Below are 20,890 nucleotides of genomic sequence, written 5' to 3' on the forward strand. Positions count from 1 at the left end.
ATTATTATTTTCCCAGAAGACCTTTATCAACTTTTCTTTTTCTTAGTAGCTTACGATTTGCTAGAAATAGAATGATTTCTTCTGAAAACGCAAATTGTTCTAAATGTAAAAAAAAAGTCTGCACAAATTAATAGAAATGAAAGAGTGAAGATGTATAATTTCAGAACATTTTCCATGTTTATTTAGTTCTCTAATGACTTCTAAACACATTTGGATGTTTCAAACTTTAATTTTTCATGGTAGATTAATAAATAAGCTTTGGGCTGTAGATAACAATAGCTAACACATACACATATATATAATATATATATGTATGTGTATATATGTATGTATGTGTGTATATAAGCGTGTATATGTATGCGTGTATATATGTATGTGTACATATCAATATACATATCAGTATATATATTTACTATGTACCAAGGAGGCACGGTACTATTTTACATACATTAAGTTGCATGACGAGGGCTTCCCTGGTGGCGCAGTGGTTGAGAGTCCGCCTGCCGACGCAGGGGACATGGGTTCGTGCCCCGGTCCAGGAAGATCCCACATGCCGCGGAGCGGCTGGGCCCGTGAGCCATGGCTGCTGAGCCTGCGCGTCCGGAGCCTGTGCTCCGCAACCGGAGAGGCCACAACAGTGAGAGGCCCACGTACCGCCAAAAAAAAAAAAAAAAAAAAAAAAAAGTTGCATGACGAGGAAGGGCAGAGGCAGGATTTGAAAGTCAGCTGAATCCGAATCCAGGACTCTGCTCCAACCTCCTCCGTCTACTTGGTCCCTATAAGCTTTGTTAGAACACGTTCAAGGAGAGAGAGTTGATGAGCCTGCACATCCAAGGACGAGATCCTTGAATGAGGTGAGATCACAACGTCAATGACCCCTGGACATCCCCATTTCCCTAGAGAAAATCCCCCCCTTCCTGCCTGGGTGCCCCCAAAGTTCCTGCTGGTGATTACTCCAGACAACTGTTAACAGACTTTTTAAAGGTACACAATGGTGCATTCCTTAATTAAGTCCTGTGAATTATTCCAAGGAACCTCTTCAGAATAATCACTGTTTCACAAAAATAAGGAGACGACGACACCAATATAAGGTACATATCTCCTACCCAGGGAATCAAGCTGAGTAATTAGAGTTTAAGGCAGATCCAATTACCCACAGCACACAGCCAGATTAAAAACTGGAGCTACGTGAGGACACAAAACCCAGAGGAGCTCAGAAAGCCCAACTGCCTTAATTCCTGCAGCTGAATGCTTGGACTCAATGAGCCACCTTCCATGTCTCTAGCCCTCTCTCACCCACACGTCCACAAATCCTTACCTTGTTCACAAAGTTTCTTGGTCAGAGAGCCCTCATCTTGAAAATAAATGATGCGTTTCTGTACGATGCTAGCCCTGTGGGGAAAGAGGACACAAGCACATGGTGAGGAGGGCAAGTCTGGAGGATGTCAGATCCCGGCTTGTCCACCTACAGCTGTGTGGCTTTGGGGGAGTGCCCCCAACACTCTGTGACTCAGTTTCCTCATTGGAAAACTGGCATTAAGAATAATATCTACCTCCCAGGATTGCTATGAGAACTAAATAAGAAAATGTACGTCAAGAGTTCAGCTTACACCTAGAAACCACTCAATAAATATTAGTCATGGTGGTGGTGTTGGTGGCGCTCATATTATTATTAAGGTAGGGAGGTGAACTAACAGCATTTTCAGTAACTTTCCTCAGTGGTTCATTTACTCTAGTTTCGTATCAAATTATTGAGGCCATTTATAGATCAAATAAATTCAAATCAGGAAAGCATGTCAATGTCTCTTCCTGAAGGGGAAAATAAAACCCTAAAAATATATTTTGATTTGTTCTGAAAATGTCATTCTCTATCTTTCCTGAAAGACTAGACGAAACTATCTCCTACGCTCTGAACAAAGACAACTTCAGCTGTTATGTCTCCCTCTTAAACATGTCAAACATAGGATCTTAGAATTTGGAAAGAATATTTTGAGGTTGAAAAATGACTTGCTTTTGGCCAGCGTATATTTTCTCTTTAATCTAGGATTGCACAGACATACGACTCCGCAGTTTATTTTCAGCTGGCCTTGAAGAGGCCTGAAACCCAGCGTTCCAGCAATTTGAAAGTCCACAACACAACACTGAGATGGTGCCGGCGGATCCTGAGCCATTTCTATTGATTTTCTTCAGCAATGTTACCCAATCAAAAGGTAATTTTCACTCTGATTTTGCCTGTTTAAAAGATAAAGGGAGCCCTCGACGTTATCACAGCTGACCACACTGAACCAGGGATAGTCACACAAGCTGCCCTGTGTCACATGATCGCAGACCCAGGAATGGGCCCAAGTGTGCATAGATCTGCATGCAGAGCACAGAGGTGGCTCTCTCGATGGTCTGGGCCTAGGCCAAAATGACTTTCCAAAGAAATGTCTACTGTACACTCAGTCTTTCACAAAAAAGTAAAATTGAGGCCAGCCTATTAATGTCTTTTACAGTCTTTCCCCACCCAAGAGAGAAGAGATGTTGAAATAACTGAATGAAATGTACTTCCTATTGACACAAGCTACTATGATTATTTATCCGTTCTGTTGACCATCAAGCAGAATGTTTCTTTGGGCCAAGAGAACGCTCTGGAGAACACTCGCCTCAAAGCCAAATAACAAAGCCTTCTGTTAGTTGGAGCATCCCATCACCCACCACAGTGCTTCCAGAATGTTCCCCAGTGAAACTGCCTCAGGGACCCCTGTGGAGGGCAAGGAGTAAGGCCTAGTGGGAAGTATTCCAGGCCCCACGTTCTTGCTTCAAACAAAGGTACCAACCTCATTTCAACCCAAAGCAGCCCCCTCTCCCATTTGTCTTCCTGTTGTATTTGCTGGTGTATTTTCAACAAATAATTGCGGGAGGTGTGCTTAGCGACCAGGCATTGGCCAGGGACACTGTCATGAACAAGACAAACGGGGCCACTTCCCATTCTCAAAGTTGACAGAATAGTGGGGAGAAAGCATCAAACAACTAAACCCTCAGTTAATGAATGGAGACATCCACAGGGTGTGGGAGAGTGTATCTCAAGGGTTCCTGACCAAGCCAGGAAAGGTTCCTCCCAGAAAAGGTGGCTGAGCTTAGATTTGAATGACTAGAAGCTAATTAGGCAAGTGGGATGGAGAAGCAAAGGAGAGGGCATGCTTTGTAAGATCATTGAGGTGGGGAGGGCTGCAGCTCACTGGAGAACCCACGAGTGCTAAGCCAGGGAGGTGTGAGATGAGCTGGGGAGGTGGGCAGGGCCACATCGCCCAGAGCCTGCAGGGAGATGGCATTTTACTCCAAGCTTGATGAGAAGTCCTTGGGGAATGTGCCATGAGGAGTGAGATGATCAGTTCTGCCCTTTTAAAAGAGCCTTTGGGGGCTTCCCTGGTGGCGCAGTGGTTGAGAGTCTGCCTGCCGATGCAGGGGACGCGGGTTCGTGCCCCGGTCCGGGAAGATCCCACATGCCGCGGAGCGGCTGGGCCCGTGAGCCATGGCCGCTGAGCCTGCGTGTCCGGAGCCTGTGCTCCGCAACGGGAGAGGCCACAACAGTGAGAGGCCCGCACACCGCAAAAAAAAAAAAAAAAAAAAAAAAAAAGAGCCTTTGGACCACAGAATAAAAACGGATTGCTATGTGGTTGCAGTACACGGAGCTCCCATGCAAATCAAATTTTGTTTTAATAAAGGTCTCTTGATAAAATGGTTTGAAAACACCTGATCTGGGACTTCCCTGGCGGTCCAGCAGTTGGGACTCCGTGCTTCCACTGCAGGGGGCATGGGTTCGATCCCTGGTCGGGGAACTAGGATCCTGCGTGCCAGGTGGCCAAAAAACAAACAAACAAAACACCTGAACTACAGGATAAAGTACAAACTTATCACGGTATTCAAGGCTCTTCATAAAAACCTCCCCCAAACACTACCCTGGCTTTGTTGGCATTTTGCGCCATGCTCCCTGGGTTCTAGGCTATGCAAAGTTTATCCCCCTTGTCTGAACACCTCTTTCACTCCACCACTCCCTTACCTGTGCTGTTTCCTCTCCCAGAATCTCCCATCACCTGTCTTGGCTAGCACTGGTAACAAATACTCTGAATTTTCTTCCTCCTGCTGTGAGTGGGAGAATAATGGCAAAGCCTATGATATAAAGGCATGATGATGCTTAGAAAAATTAAATCACCCCCAGATTTTCCAAAACTATCATTATAAATATTTGAGGGGCCATATTTCCTTTAAGATATTTCTATTTCTTTCATGCCTTGTTTTAGAAAGTCAAGTTGGCCCTCTTTTTGATAACAGTTTTAATTTCTGAGCCCTTATTATGTGCTAGTCACTGTGCCAGGGAGGCCCTTCGTGTACATTATCTTACATACCTTCTGCTTTACATGTACTACACATCCTCAAGCTCTTTATCAAAACACTTGGGCTAGATGTGTTTTTGAATTCAGAGTTTTTCAAATATTAGGAAGTTAAGATGGCAATAGGCCATTAACATCCCCATGATCAAACAGATCTATATTCTGCCACAAAATGTAACAATATTCATACTACGAGAGTAAACAGAACTTATAAATAGCTTCACGTCAGTTTAGGTCAAGTTCAGCAAACTTATCAAAATGCTCTTGTTTTCAGAGGGACTAAGATGAGGGTTTGTGGCTATTTTCAGCCTAATCTTACAGGTGACGATGACTGAGATGCAGGGAGGTTAAGTAACATGCTCAAGGTTTGAAGCCTCCCACCTACTGCCAAAGTCCACGGTCTGTCTGAGGCTCAGAGTGCTTGTAAGGACTAAACACGATTACCTATAAAGAGTATAACTGCACTGTGAGGAACGCATTGTTATAAAATGTAACCTCGAATTGATTTGGGGGGGATCTATTTTAGCATCTCACGGAGCACACAGTGGAGAGCTGAGACTTCCGTGGGTCTCCCCGGAGCCTGGGTCATGATCACCTGAAGCTCTCCATGAAAAGACGAGCATATATCCCCATGTCCAAGCTTGGCCAACCCTCTAGACCGTGCCCTTTGGATTTCAAACTCTGTGCAGATCCAATGTGGCATACAAGGCTTGTTCTGATCTGGCCCTGGTGATCAGGCTTTATCTCTATCCAGTCCCTCCTGAGCACCCTACCCAAACCATATCCTATATCTTCATGATCTCACACCCTTGCGCTCCTGTCCATGGGACTCCTTCTGTCCTTCCTTGTGATTCCTCAATATACACCACACACTCTCTCTCTCTCTCTCTCTCTCTCTCTCTCTCTCTCAGTCCTAACTCATACTCAACTAAGACGTTACTTCCTTCAGATTGATGTCTTGCCTAGATGTTCTTCCTTATGAGAGCCATAGCCACTTGGGCTTCTCCTACCCAGCACGTATTAACCTGTATTATAATTGCCTGTTTACTTTTCTATCTCCTGTGCTGGATTATAAGCTTCCTGAGAGCAGGAACTGTACCTTACTTATTTCTATAGATGTTAGTATCATTGCAATCCTGGGATTCAAGTAGAAGAAACAGAGTTTGGAAAGGAAAGAGTTTGAGATTGAGCTATCTGTAGGGCATGATGGTGGTCGTAGGGGGTAGTTAGACACAGGGACCTGTAACTCAGGAGAGACTTGAGGGGTGGGGAGGATGGATATGGGAGTCACTGGGGCAGAAGTCAGGATCAAAGCTTTTAGAGCGGCCGATGTCACCCAGGGAAAGTGTGTGGCATGAGAAGAGAGTCTAGCTGAGCCCAGAACTCTGAATGCCAACATTCACCCACAGATATGCCAGCAGAGACCAAGACTTTGGAACACTTGGTTACAGAAGATGTTTCTTTTTACTCCTCATTTGGTCAACTCCTGAGAGAATTTTATATTCTGAGAAAATACATTTCATTTCGAGTCTGTTCCCCTCAGAAGTATAAAACTCAGCAGAGATTTATAAATCATATTATAGTTCAGAAAAATAATAGCTTTACAAGATGAGAATGCTGTTAGTAAGAATTCCCTCAGCATTTCAAAATGACAAATTTCTCCCATTCTGTGTTGCAATTTGGCAGTCCTGTTGCATAGCATTTATATACTGATATACTGAATGCTCTCTTATCATGAAAGAACGTGTTAAGGAAATCTAAATTAAATTTCTCAGTATGTTAGCTTCTCAAACTTCAGAATCTTGAGGTTCTAAATAACTTACTAATCATTTCAAAAGTTTCCTTTTAAACCTAAAGTGGAACATTTCCAGAAACGCCATCCTGAATCTTTTAGATGCTCTGCTCTTTTCTGTCTGATGAGTTTCTTCATTTGCTGTTCTTTTTCCTCGGGGAGTTTGCCTGTTGGAATAAAGTTAGAGCTGGCTAAGTTGTAGGTTTGCTGTCTAGCGCTGAAAAGGCCTGGGATCCCTGTTCTCGCTGAAAAGGGACAAGGAGACCTCAGAAACTGAAGGACTTGGGAGAGATCAGGCCACGAAATGAATTAAGAATACACATGGGTCCTCAGGGGCTGGGTCACTGCCACGTAGGGATAATTCATGTAAGGTCCTTACGACATGCATGTTGCACAGAGTAAATACTCAGTAGTGGTAGTCATTATTGTTGCTGGTGTTAAATCACCAGCCCCTAACAGAGTGCCTGACACATAAAAGTACTTAATAAATAGAAGCTATTATTATGATTGATGTCAGGTCTGTCTCCTTTGCTTACGGAGGGAGGAGTGAGGGCGTTATCTTGATCAACTGCTTCAGGCAGAGATAATGAATGACTAAAATGAAGTTCAGGTTTGCGGTCTCCAGACTACTTCTGCCAACCTTCTTCCCAATTCCAGTAAAATCCCTATTGCTGAACATTTCTTGGAATACTTTACAAAATTTGTCTCTGATCTCAGGGATGTTTTCCAAAGGAGTGATCCAGTTTATAACAAATACCATCTATTTCCTTTTCCCAATGAAAGAACAATTCTGTGGGAGGATGCAGGAATAAAATATTAAAGTCATAGCAATGGTAACATCATCAGGAACTGAGGCTATCTGCCTTATTTTACTTTGCAAGGATGCCAAGTGCTAATCTGATCATGGTCTCATGTTACTCAGCAAATATTTACAGAAGCTGGGTGCATTCCATGATCCAGACTCTTAACCAATCTTTTATATGGTTTTATGTGGATCTCAGGAAACGGAGCTGTGTCCAGGAGTTAACAGGCTTCCTGGCAGCTCATGGTAATGTGCCCATGGGAGAAGAAAAGTGAAAGCTTATCTGCAGGGCTTTATCTCCGGGACTCACAAGAATTCCACGGCTGTCCAACAGTAAGGTCACAAAACTATAGGTTCAGAGACTGGTACAGTTGTCTACCATTACTGCAAAGAAGCAAATCTAGTAAACTCTAAAAAATCTAGCTGCCAGGAGATTATTTCTGCTCAATTATCACTCATTCATGAAACACTCACTGAGCACTTATTTTGTGTCAGGCACTTGGCTAGGAGCTGAAGATTCAAAGACAAGTAAGAGATGGTGCCTTCCAGTAAGGACCTTCTAGTCCAACAGGGAAAAAGAGAGACGGAAAAAGGAAACAGGAAATCAATGCTGAGTGCAATAAAGGAGAAGCCACAGGATGAAGAAGGGCAGGAACTAACTTCACCTTGGCGAAGCTCCAAGAGGAGGCAATGACCCCGAAGGTCTGAATTGGCAGAGGGGCAGTGGAAATAGAGGATCCAAGAGAAACGTCGTAGAAAAATTTATAAGCACTTAGTAACTTACTGGATCCAGACCAGAAAGACAAGGTTGAGTACAAGATCATTTATTTATTTTCTGTTTATTTAACAGTTAAACACACTTCTAAGTGCTTCATAGATATTAATTCATTGAATCCTCCCAACAACCCCATGAGGTAGACGCTAATATTATCCCTGTTTTACAGATGAGAAAACTGACAAAGAGGGAGGTAAGTTAACTGATTCCGCATCTGAAACTCCCCGTCTGACGCCCCGTGACTGAAACAAAAGACAGAAGGGGCAAGGAAGAATTTTATCTTTTAAGTTTTGGAATTTCTATTGAGATAATTGTAGCTGCACATGCAATTGTCAGAAATAATACAGGGAGGCTGTACATTTTTTGCCTAGTTTTCCCCAATGCTAACAATTTGCAAAACTTCAGTGTAATGTGACAACTAGGATATTGGCATTAATGCAATCCACCAGGCTTGAGACTGGACACAAAATTGGTGCCAAAGGGTTAGATGAGGGCCAGGTCATGCCATTCTAAAGAAACTGTGCTTATGATACGCTGCCACACTCTAAGACAGAACAATCCCAAATGACTCTGGAAATCCATAAATTCATGTTAGAACCCCAACTGGAGAATCATCTACAAGTGTGATCCTGACTCAGGCAGGTGGCCATTTCTGACTGGGATGAGGTGGTGGCCAGAGGTGGAGTTGGGGGAATTATTGGTAGGAATGATAACTTCTTGGAAAGATGGCACTGAAACTGGACTTGGAGTCCCAGAGGCTGAGTCTGTAACCAGGGATGAGTTCTTTGCAGGAGTTAGAGCTGCACACCTAAGAGTTCCTCGGAAGGTCCACCATCCACGGGCCTTGGAAGCAATGCCACCATCTTTGGGCAGACTTCTCAACCTGAATCAGGGGAATCAGCTCTATGCAGCACTGTACATACACTTATAGCCTAGATCATGACCAGAATCTGGCTAAGAGGTCAGTTAGGTTCTTAATAAGACTACAGTCCATCCCCAACCTTGTATGGTCATTGGATTTCTGGAGTTTTTGATTCACATTATTGAACAAAGTTGATCTACAAAACCCTGGTTTTGATTTTAACAAAAATTAGAGGAAAACTAGTTTTAGCACTTAGTTTATTTCTTCTTAGAATGACCCTGAGGATAACAAGCTTATTATGATTCCATTTTCTCTTATTATTGTCCAATCTTAGATCTCATCTTTATCATATGTCTTGTCAATACTATTACTCTATAACTTTAAATTTTACCCCCTAAAAATCCAATGGAAAATTAATAATGAGGAATTGACTTTCATACCATAAGAGAAATGTAAAAAGAAAAGGATAAAATTGGGTTATGTTTTTAAAGAACTAATTTAGATGTGAGAGTCATTAAAATCAGACAGACATTCATCTACTCATGTTTTTATTTAACAGAGTAGATGCCATGAAGCTGTGTTAGGAGTTGGAGGTAAAAGATGAACAAGACAGGGCTTCCCTGGTGGCACAGTGGTTGAGAATCCGCCTGCCAATGCAGGGGACACGGGTTCAATCCCTGGTCCGGGAAGATCCCACATGCTGCGGAGCAACTAAGCCCGTGTGCCACAACTACGGAGCCTGCGCTCTAGAGCCTGTGAGCCACAGCTACTGAGCCTGTGAGCTGCAACTGCTGAAGCCCACGTGCCGAGAGCCCGTGTTCCACAACAAGAGAAGCCACCGCAATGAGAAGCCTGCACACTGCAATGAAGAGCAGCCCCCACTCACCACAACTAGAGAAAGCCCATGCACAGCAACAAAGACCCAACTCAGCCAAAAATAAATTAAAAAAAAAAAGATGAACAAGATATAATATGTGTGACACTGAGTAATGGACAGCCTGAGAGATATGAATCAGAATACTGCATAGCAAGTAGTAGAGTCTACCCAATATCTACTCCTTCCATCTGCCATGCTTATAGAACACTCATTTTTCGAGGGGTAGTACCAGCTAAGCCGATCAGGATAGTCCTGTTCCCACTTTCCCATCCTTCCTTGCAGCTGGGGAAGGGAGCATGTGATTCATATGTGGTCCCATTAACATAAGGGAAGGTTGACAGCATGGAGGAGAGAACTTCTGAGAAAGCTTTGCTTTCCAGATAAAAGAAATTAATGACCCACCCTGTCCTGTCCTTCTTTTTCCAGCCTTGATTACAACCACAATGTGTGAAACAAGGCAGCCATTTTGTGACCATGAGGAAAAGAAAAAGAAAACTCAGAGACACTGGTTCTGGCATCATTTAACTGCTGTCACTTGTCAATGACATCATTTAGGTAGCAGTCACCTACCTCCAGCCTTCCTGTTATATGAGATAAATAAACCTTTATTTGTTGAAACCATCGTTGGTCAAGTTTTCTAATGAATGCTCCTCTCAAAAGCATGACTACCTGATGGAAAGAGGAATGAAGAAAGTATTGTGGGAGTACAGAAGAGGACAGTTCAAAAGTTAAGGCGGAGCAGGTTCTGCTGACCAGGATATTGCCTTGGGGAGCCACGGAAGGGCTTAGGTAGGATTGAGGGCAAGGATGCCTTGGTCAGAAGAGTCTGGGAGAAGAACACTCCAGATGAGGCCTTAAAAGAGGGCTTGGATTTGGTTGGTGGGAGGTTATGCTGCCCTTTTGTAGAACTTTCAATGGGGTGCAGGGGACAGTGTTCGCAGTGACTAGGAAGAAAGCAACAGGCCTGCCAGTACACTCCAGTCTGAAGAGAGATATGGCTGCAAAGGGGTGGGCATGGGGGGCAGCGCAGTGGGAGTTTGACGGGAAAACACAGGCAAGGGAAATATTCTTTTTTCTCTGGAGGGGGCTTTGCCGTGCCTATAAGCTGCAACTGAGGCAACAGTAGAAACCCTTAGGGGTACCTGCTGGGTCACGGGCTGGAAATTTGTCATCTGTTGGAAAAATCTTAAATAAACTCACATGGACAAAATAAATAGACTGCAGGATATAGTCCCAGTTGTGGAAGCTCTGACAAGCCATTCTGGGTAATGATCAGGACCATTTCTCATTTCCTTTAATTGTTTTATACAAAACTATCAATTTTTTTCAGGATCTTTTGAACCTTGACGGGTTCCTCCCTCTGGCTTAAATTGTCCATGGCATTTCTTAACCTTGCAAAAAGATGTATGTCTAATCCTTGAGCCTGGGGTGAAGGCAATACCTCACAATACATCTTTAGGCCAAAAAAATCATTTTCTCTTAAGGACACAAAAACACAGGGTTTGATATTCCTGAAAAATTACTCTTTGTTTTTCCCAGTAAGTCTTAGCATGTTTTTCAGCATTTTGTAATACGATTACTGGCACCTGGTATTAGTACTCAAGGGACAACCGACAGTTCACTGTTTCTGTAATATTGTTGGGCCCATGATTCTACTGTATAATGCCTCATACGTTTAAACTGCTAATCAGTGCCTGCCTCGCTTTCCCCTCTAACTTCTTCACGTCTATAAACTCTCACCAGACTATGAGCCCCTCTGGCCCCGGGACTGTGTCTTATACATCACTGCACGCCTGGAATCTAAGAGGATCTGGCCAAGGCTTGAACCTAGGGTTCTTAATCTTGGGTCTGCAGACAGGATTCAGGATGATGAAATTTTGTGTGGTGTGCACATTTCTGGTTAAGAGTTCATAGCTTTCATCTGCTTCTCAAAGGGGTTCCTGACCTTGAAACCTTTAAGAAACTCTATTAGGTCTGAAATGAATGATAGTAGATATGTGAAATGGCATAACTGTTATTCCATTTCATAAAATCTCCAACTAAGATATATGCTTTTTTTCCCTAAAGATGAAGGTTAAATTTTTACTCCAAGCACCAAGGCTTCAACTGCTTTCTCTCCAAACTATGCTCTGATCTGAAATAGAATCTGTCTTGGTTGGAAAACAAGAAATAGAAAGTGAAGCATTGCTCCTGGGTTTCTCAGGTGTTCCTTGCAGAGTTCTGCCTGCTCCGTGCAGGGCGTTGGTGTAACCATAAAATCACCGCAGCCTGAGCTAGAGGAAATGCTGCCGCACTGAAAGCTCCCTCCTGGCTGGTTCACACAGGTCACTATTCTCTGTAGTTGGCTCCACTCTGCCATGGCCACAGCTGCCTCCCTTTTCTGGGGGTTCCTATAAGCCAGGGCAGGCAGCGTCGTTTCTCAGGTGTAAGGAAACAATCCGGGCGACACAGCAGAGTCCTTAAGTACAGGCTACCTGTCCTCCTTTCTGTTCCTCAGGGAGCCTCCCTATCACCCTGGGTTTTCCTGTACAGTGGCAGACCTATGTGTTGGGAGACGCTCCCTCCTCTAGATGGGGTCAGGGAGCGTGTGGGGCGTGGTTACGGTTCTCAGCTAGGGATTCACAGTCCACGAAGGGGTTGCAAAGGATTCTCGAACCCCTAGAAAAAAAGTGTATGCAAAATTGTAAGCATGTGCATTGCTTTGGGGAGAGATTTTACAAGAACCACTGCTCTGAGTTAGGAGTAATGATTTTCATGCCCGTTAGTACTCATCGAGGACCCCCCGCCCTGTCCTGTCCCACCTCCCCCCCACCCCAGCAAGGACACGCATGGAAAAGTAAATGCATTCCCTGTACAATTCCCGCAGAAACCTCCTAACAGGTTTCCTCTCCTTACCAACCCATCGAATTTACCTACACTCGACTTGGGGATTAATCGTCACCTCCAGCACATTATCAGGCACCGGTGGTACCACAGTCCTAATGATCCCGTCTCCATCTCCTCCCTGTCCCACCCCACCCCAGCACAGGGTCTGGCACACAGTAGGTCCTCTCTAAACCAAGGTTCCTCTCTCACTTACAGAGCACAGTCCAAGCTCTTGGCTAAACGTCCACAGTCCCGAGCACCAGGACCCAAGCTGCCTGACATGACCACCCCTCCCCCCAGCACTTTCCCCGGCCACCTGAGCTCAGCACTGCCTTTTCACCGTGTGTCACACGACCCCTCCTGGCTTCCGCCCATGCCACTCAAACCAGGAATTCACTTCTGGCTCCACTCTGCCCAGTCACAGCCCGCTCATCTGTCACCATCTCACAGCCTCTTCAGAGTCTCACTGACCAGGACCTTCAGAACTGACCTCCTCTGGGTTCCTAGAACACCGTTAATCCTGACCATTCATTCGGCATTCGGGCGTTGGGTACTCTTGACGTGTGCTTGCACTTTAACATCTTGTATTACCATTTAACTCATTGTGAGTTTACGCTTGGGGCTTCTGACTAAGTTCTGAGCTTCTTCAGGGAAGGGGTCTTGCTGTACCCTCATGGCCCCTCTAGCACGTGGCACAATGCCTTTCATGCAGGACACACTGAAGGTGGGTTGATCTGATCTGTTTTCATGGACTGCCTTGACCTGTCATTCAACTCTTTTACAGTCGAGTGTCTACCCTATGTCCACAATCGGGCAAGAAGCACAAACTCTCCTATATTACCAGAGCCACCCAGCATGCTGAGTGAACAGCAAACAATGACTGGTCTGAGTCATGAAACATTTCCCACCGCGTGAAGACCAATTAAGTCTGCTTTGCTTTGTTCAAGCTATGCTGATGGCAACTGTTGGTCTCAAAAGGAACCATCTGGGTTGAATTCAAAATGCCTTCACAAAGCTGGGAATCAGTAGGATGATGGTACGTCTGCCAGGAGGAGGTTAAACCCAGGACAGAGCTTTCTTTATGGAAAAGACAGTTGCTGATTACACTATGCACCCCTCTTCGCTCATCCCATGAGTTGACTCTTTGAAAAAAAGACACCCCTAGGTCTTATATTTTGACTCACTCCAGACTTGTCCCATGTTTCTTCTTTTCAACATCTGCACCCCTCTTGTAGCATCTGACCTCGTTCTTATGTCACATGAGCTCATCAGAGGTAAGCCACAATCATTTGGATCCCCACAGAACTCTGGAGCAACAACATGGGACCACATGAGGCCACAAAATCTGGGCATGATTTGTCCTGTTTCCTAGCCTTTGTCATGGAAAATATTTTCAGAGATAAGTAAAAGGAAGAAAGGAACGGAGGGAGAAAGGGATGGAAAGAAAGAAAGAAAGAAAAAAAAAAGAAAAGAAAGGAAGGAAGGAAGGAAGGAAGGAAGGAAGGAAGGAAGGAAGGAAGGAAGGAAGGAAGGAAGGGAGGAAGGGAGGAAGGGAGGGAGGGAGGGAGGGCGGGCAAGAGTTTTGACTTTCCGAGTAAAAAATGTGGAAGAGAAATTAGTGGCATCTCGTTTTAATGCAGAGTAGAATACAAGTGACCAATTCTTTCTTTAAAAAAATATGGCAAATTAAAAAAATTCTACCAACGCTTGATATGGGGGACTTAGGAGTGATCCTGGAGCCTCTTATTCATGTTAAACAAGGTACTGAAAATCTTTTTTTCTTCAAGCAGGCAAGGAATAAATTAAAACCCAACAAATTAATAAAAATATCTATCCTAAAGGTGATAGCACAACCACATATGTTGCGTGTCTTGGAGAGATAAGGAAGTTGGACTTGACAGGATGTGTTCCTGGGAAATGCTTAGATCTTCACGAAGTATAGATAAAAGTCACAGTGGAGATGGAGAGGAAAAAGAGGGAGGGAGGGAGGGGGAGGCTTCAATTTCCTCACCTTTATAAGGGAACAAGATTAAAACCAAATGGTCACCGTCTCCGGAGGGCAGGACAACAGATGTCCTAGAAACTGGACCCTCACAGTGTGGTGGACCCAAAGATCACACTTTTTCTAGGGTCTGTGCCCTGGTCAATGCTTCATTTTGTTTTTGCAACAGAGTGAGTTTGTACCATCAGATTGGGGATGTACATTTCCCTATTTTTCTGGATGGCTCCATGTCAAGGATGTTTCTGACACAAAGTAAGATACATTTCAAGAAAGTGAATGAGCAGAATCCTTATCCTAGGAGGATATTCGGTGATGATCTTTCGGAAATGACACTTTGCACTGTATTTATTTCCCCCTGCATCCAAATGTATCAAGATGCATAGTGTTTCTTTGGGTTGACATAGCTAGTCTTGAAAATCTGTAATTCAACTTCCTGCTTCCTTGGATTCTTCTCTGTTCAAGCTGCCCTAGAGATGACCAGGAGTCCCTCGTGGCCCGAGGTCTAATGTCACTGACTGGCCCAGTTTGGGATGATATTGTACCAGATTGCCTGTAGAAATAGCTAATAAATCCTGGCCTCCCACGTGCCTGGTAACCTCATTAGGAAGGCCAAACCAGTCCTTTGATCCATAAACTGCTATGATTTGTGCAATGTATTTTGTTGAAAGCAATAAACTGCAACTGATTGGGCTGGGGATCAGCACACGAGCCAAAGGCAACCACAGATGCGTTAAACACGAGGGATGCTGGCTACTTTTGAGTTGCCTTCCTGCTAATTCTGCCAAGTAGTTCCACATATTGAATAGTGCAAACTGGCCTCCTTGAATTGTCTTTTGCAAAAAAAGTCAGGTAAGTTAAGAGAAGATGGGTCACTTACACAGGTCTAGGTACAGAGCAATGGACAACTGTTCAGAGCACTTTTCTGCTCCTCTCTGGAGCCTGTGGCATAATCCCATTGTGACCCAACATGGCTGTAGCTGATGTGATGACGTGACTTGCCATGCTATATCCCCGACATCCCTGTATTTGTGTGATAAACTGCCGACATTGAGGGTCGGCTGTGCCTGAGGAACGCTACGTGGAAACCGGCAGTTATAGCAACATTTCCATTTGGATCCTGTTGGGCTCTTCTGGTTGTTGTCAGGGCTCACCAGCATGAACATGAAGTTGTTTTGATTTGCTGCTGTCTCTCTGCTCTCAGAAAACTGTTATCAGGAAAATCGCATTAATTAGCAACAGCTGAGGGGAGGACCAACTATTTCGGAGCTGCAGCTGCAAGTGTCTTTGCAATCTGTTGCCTAAATTTTAACAATTAACAGAATAAATAGACTCTGAATGTATTTAATCACGTTAATTTTGTTTCCCCTCTATTTGTATTACTGTTTAGGACTGGTAGTTAATTTACATTAAATACTCTGATACCATTAGCACGCTTTAAAGCATAACCTCAGCTTTCCTAATCCTGTATGATTTACTGGAAGTGAGATATTGTTTAGCTTAATGCTAATTTTTTAACTTTATGAGAGAAAATTAAGAATTAATTAAAATTTACCCAAAAGGTTGGTCTATTAACCAAGATATTTGCTTGAACTGAAAGTCTTATTTTATAGCTATGTTGGGTAACAGAATTGGATAGATGGATACATGGATGGATGGATGGATGGATGGATGGATGGATGGATGGATGGTGGAAGGAGAATGGATAGAATAGAATGACAGAGATACAGAATAACAGACAGATACATACATACATAAGGACTTAGATTTAAACCTTCAAAATTCTAATCCCACTTATTCATTTCTTTTCTTTATAATCACCATGAAATCAGTATGATAAAGACATGGTATAACAGAGACACCTTTACAGTCAAGCAGATCAGGTTTGATCCTGGATCTACCTCTTTAGTGTGACCGAGGTGAATTACAGCCCTGAGACTCAGTTTTCTGCCCTACAAATTAGGGTTAATATCTACTCTTATGAGCATTAATGAGCTAAGCCAGTGTGGAAAGTTCCCTGGCATGATGTAAATGCTTGAAAAATATGATCTTCCTTTCTTCTTTCTACTTTAAACCTCATGTTGCTATTTAACTTCTCATGTATTTATGCCTTTTCCACCCAGCTAGAGAGTTAATGAAACCCTTATGAAGCAGAGACCTTCTCTTGCTCATCCCTGAGCCTACCCACAGTGCACTGCATAGTGACTAGGGCCCATTGGATGTTGGTACCAATTCACCAGTGTCGGCCCATAAGCCTTGACGTTATCAGCTTGTGTAACAATAACAACTAACATCTACTGAGTGCTTACCATGGGCCAGGTACTCTGTGGTAAGCATTTTACATACTTCAAGTGTTCTCAGCCCTGGCTACTCATTAAAATCATTTGCGGGAGCTTTTAAAAAGTACTGACATACCAATTCCATCCTAGTCCAAAGAGATCAGATTTCCAGAGGTGGGGCCAGAACACAGGTGATTTTACAAAGTTGCTCAGGTGACTCCATTGGGCAGCCAGGGTCAAGAATCGCTGACATAGATGATCTCATTTAATTCTCCCACCTATGAGGTAGGGACGGTTATTATCCCCTTTGCAGATGGAAAAAGCCAAGGCACAGAGGGACCAAGTCTCTTGCCCATGTTTTTTTTTTTTTTTTTTTTTTTTTTTTTGCGGTACGCGGCCCTCTAACTGTTGTGGCCTCTCCCATTGCGGAGCGCAGGCTCCGGACGCGCAGGCTCAGCGGCCATGGCTCACGGGCCCAGCCCCTCCGCGGCATGTGGGATCTTCCCAGACCGGGGCACGAACCCGTGTCCCCTGCATCGGCAGGCGGACTCTCAATCACTGCGCCACCAGGGAAGCCCTCTTGCCCATGTTTATACAAGTCTTAAGCAGTGGAGTCAGGATCGGGAACCCAACATGGTTGACTCCACAACCCATAGCTCTCTCCCAACTCCCATTTACAAGGAAATCTCAAGCTAAAACTATGGGGCAAAGATAGAATATGTAAGTGTCCTAAGTGTTATACAGCAATTTGATCATTTAAAAAGTGGGCACAATCACAGCAAATCTTTTCTATTTAAAAAGTGGGAACAGGTTTCTATCTTGACTTAAATACTTAGGGTCTCTGTGACCCAGTTCAAATCACTTTACCTCTGGGAGCCTTAACCTCTCACAATAATAATGATGTCACCCTTGCAAGAGTATTGGGAAGGTGCTCTGTAAACCCTAAACTACTTTTAAAATGAAAAGAGATACTTCCCATGCCTCAGCTCCTTACCCTCATTTTATAGGAAAGACACCAGAATCAGATTGGGTAGAGCCAGGACTCCAACCTTGACCTGTCTGACCCCAGAGTCCATCTCAAGATGCAAACTGCCTAACGCAATGTTGTAATCAGTTGAGAACCAGCTTGAAAAGTGTTATTAGCAACAGAATCTGTAGTGATTGCGGAGGGATGTGGAAATTAGGTTTTTCTGTAAAGAGGTGCTTTTGAGATGGCCATGGCAGCAGCTATGGGGGCTGGGGGGAGCCCTTCTCCTCTCCCACACTAACCCCCTTCCTCACCGCTCCCAGCCAGTAACTGTCACTCTTGGCTTTGTTCCATGGGCTACAGGGAACACAGAAATGCAGCCTCTTCCAAAGAGAGCTTGGCATCTCAAGTTCTCAGGTGAAATCCATGTGCCAGTCCCTCAGCCTTCTTTCTTCTTCCCTCCCACAACTCACACAAACCTGGCACATAGTAGGTGCTCACAAAATGTTTGTTGAATGAATAATTAATCCCTGGGAGTTAGTAGGAGGTGGAGGGTGGTGAAAGATACATCGACACTCCTTCCCTCTGAGGCCAAGTGCCACCTACAGCATCACATACAAACGGGCGTTTTATACCTTTGCCTCACTCGGTCACAGTTTCCACCTTAAACAGCTCACCTTGACTCAACTTTGTCTTTCTTCTTCCCTTATGACTGCCTTACCTACTGAGGACCCTTTGTTCCTGATCCTCAGCATTTTTTTTGATTTGACCCTTTCTTGTCCTTCTCCATGAGCTGCTCCGGCTCTGTAGCCACGCAGAGTACAACCATCAGCTGGTTCAGTTTAGGCTCCAGGTTTACCTGGCCCCGTGGTAGGTCTCACATGGCTGCTGACAGTACAAGCATGGGAAGGCAGCGAGTGGGGTGAGAGGGGAGGGGACTTGAGTGGGTAAGATGCATCCACAGACCACAGTTCATAAGCATCTCCCCCGTTCACCCTCCCCAGTTAGAACACTATTGAGGCTTGCAAGCCCCCTTTATAAAAGACAGTCCTCACAAGAATTCAGCCTCATTAAAGATCTACTCAGACACAGTGGCAGGTCAAAAGCTTGGGCTGTGGAGTTAGACTGTCTGGGGTTCAAACGCCCGTTTCACTACTTAAGATGTTGGGCAAGTTGTGCCTTAGCTTCCTCTCTGTAAGATGGGAGAGTAGTATCTGCATTATATATAGGGTGCTGCCACATGTTTCAGCTATTATTATTACTGTTATTAAAAAAATTAGAGCAACACCCGGCTGAATGCTTGAAGGCGGGGGGGAGAAGGAAGGAAGGAAGGAAGGAAGGAAGGGAGGAACGGAGGAAGGGAGGAAGGGAGGAAGGGAGGAAGGGAGGAAGGGAGGAAGGGAGGAAGGGAGGAAGGAAGGAGAGAAAGAAAGAGAGAAGGGCTTCTCTGGTGGCGCAGTGGTTAAGAATCCGCCTGTCAATGCAGGGAACACTGGTTCGAGCCCTGGTCTGGGAAGATCCCACATGCCGCGGAGCAACTAAGCCCGTGCGCCACAACTACTGAGCCTGTGCTCTAGAGCCCACAAGCCACAACTACTGAGCCCGTGAGCCACAACTACCGAAGCCTGCACGCCTAGATCCCGTGCTCCACAACAAGAGAAGCCACCGCAATAAGAAGCCCGTGCACCGCAATGAAGAGCAGCCCCCACTCGCCACAACTAGAGAAAGCCTGCGCGCAGCAACAAAGACCCGATGTAGCCAAAAATAAACAAATAAAATAAAGTTATAAAAAAAAGAGAGAGCGAGAAAGACAAAAAAGAAAAAAACAGTATAAAGAAGAGAAGAAAAGCAAAGAAAAACATCACATTTCTTGTGTGCCACCTTTGCCCCAAGAACATTCCGTCCGGCTCCACCATCAGGACGACTTGCAGGTCCTCACATGCTCCGTGCTTTATCTGGTCTAGGGCCACTCCCACACGCTGTTTCCTCTGCTCCTCCTCCCCTCTAGCCTTCTGTCAGCTCACAGGTTGATCTCTTTAGACCCTCTGCACCACCCCAGACTGGGCTGGGTGCCCGCCCTCCCATCCCTCTTCCCACGAGTGCAGCCCTGTGACTGGTCCCCCCCTCACCCCACACCAAGAACGAAGGGACAGCCAGCCTCTCAGACCTAGTGAGTCCTGGCCTGTCTTCTTTTTTTTTTTTTTTTTGTTTGGTACACGGGCCTCTCACTGTGGTGGCCTCTTCCGTTGCGGAGCACAGGCTCTGGACGCGCAGGCTCAGCGGCCATGGCTTACGGGCCCAGCCGCTCCGCGGCATGTGGGATCTTCCCAGACCGGGGCACGAACCCGTGTCCCCTGCATCGGCAGGCAGACTCTCAACCACTGCGTCACCAGGGAAGCCCTGGCCTGTCTTCTTGACTGAACCCAACCAATGTCTTCTCATCCCCACCGTAGCCCAACCTTCTGGTAGGAAGAAACCAGGAAGAAAACGGAAAAAGAAAAAAGAAGGAAAGATGCAAAGGCGGCTCTTCTCTTTCCTCTCCACCCCCTCCTGCCTTTGAACTGAGTCTGTTTAATTTGAAACCATTTCAACCTTAAAGAAAACATCCAAGAACAGCACAAAGAACTTTTTTCCCCTGGAGCATTTAAGAGTAAGTGGTTGACATGATATCCCATCACCTTGAACACTTCAGTGTTTTTCCTACAAACAAGGATATTCTATTATGTAACCACAATGTAACAATAAGACTTAGGAAATTAACATTAATACATCTAACCCTCAAACCCTATTCAAGTTTTGACAATTGTTCCTTTATGGCCAAAAGGTCTAGTTTAGAATCACAGCGTTTCCCTTAGATTTTATGTCTCATTGGCTTCCTTCAATCTGAAGCAGTCCCTCAGGCTTTCCTTGACTTTTATGACTTTGAAAGCTCTGAAGATGACATGTCGGTGATTCTGTAAAATGTCTGAGTTTGTCTGATGTTTCCTCAGGATTAGATGCAGGTTATGCACCTTGAGCAGGAACATCACAGAAGTGATGCTGTATTCTTCTCATTGCGTCCTGTCAGGGGCACAGAATTTCAATTCAGATTTGTCCCATTACTGGTGTCTGCCAGGCTTCTCCACTCTAACATTCCTGGTTTCCTCTTTGTTAAGTTATTAAATATTTGAGGGCAGGTACTTTGAGATTATATAAACATCCTGTTCTTTATCAAACTTTCCAATTATCCATTCATTTATTTAGTTAGTATAGGTATTTATTTATATCAGACGACCTCTAATTTCCCATTTTATTTAATG

The 20,890-nt window shown here is 44.6% G+C and overlaps 1 protein-coding gene across 1 annotated transcript in view; it reads right to left on the reverse strand.

Moving 5' to 3' along the window:
• Nucleotides 1-20,890, reverse strand: part of SPON1 (spondin 1) — a 275,645-nt gene that overhangs the window by 157,252 nt on the left and 97,503 nt on the right. Inside the window, exon 4 of the mRNA XM_060159616.1 lies at nucleotides 1,319-1,392. Within this exon, the coding sequence (XP_060015599.1) occupies nucleotides 1,319-1,392 (74 nt within the window). The remainder of the gene's footprint in view (nucleotides 1-1,318; nucleotides 1,393-20,890) is intronic.

This window comes from Lagenorhynchus albirostris, chromosome 9 (genome assembly GCF_949774975.1).
Source record: "Lagenorhynchus albirostris chromosome 9, mLagAlb1.1, whole genome shotgun sequence".
NCBI classification, from domain to species: Eukaryota; Metazoa; Chordata; class Mammalia; order Artiodactyla; family Delphinidae; genus Lagenorhynchus; species Lagenorhynchus albirostris.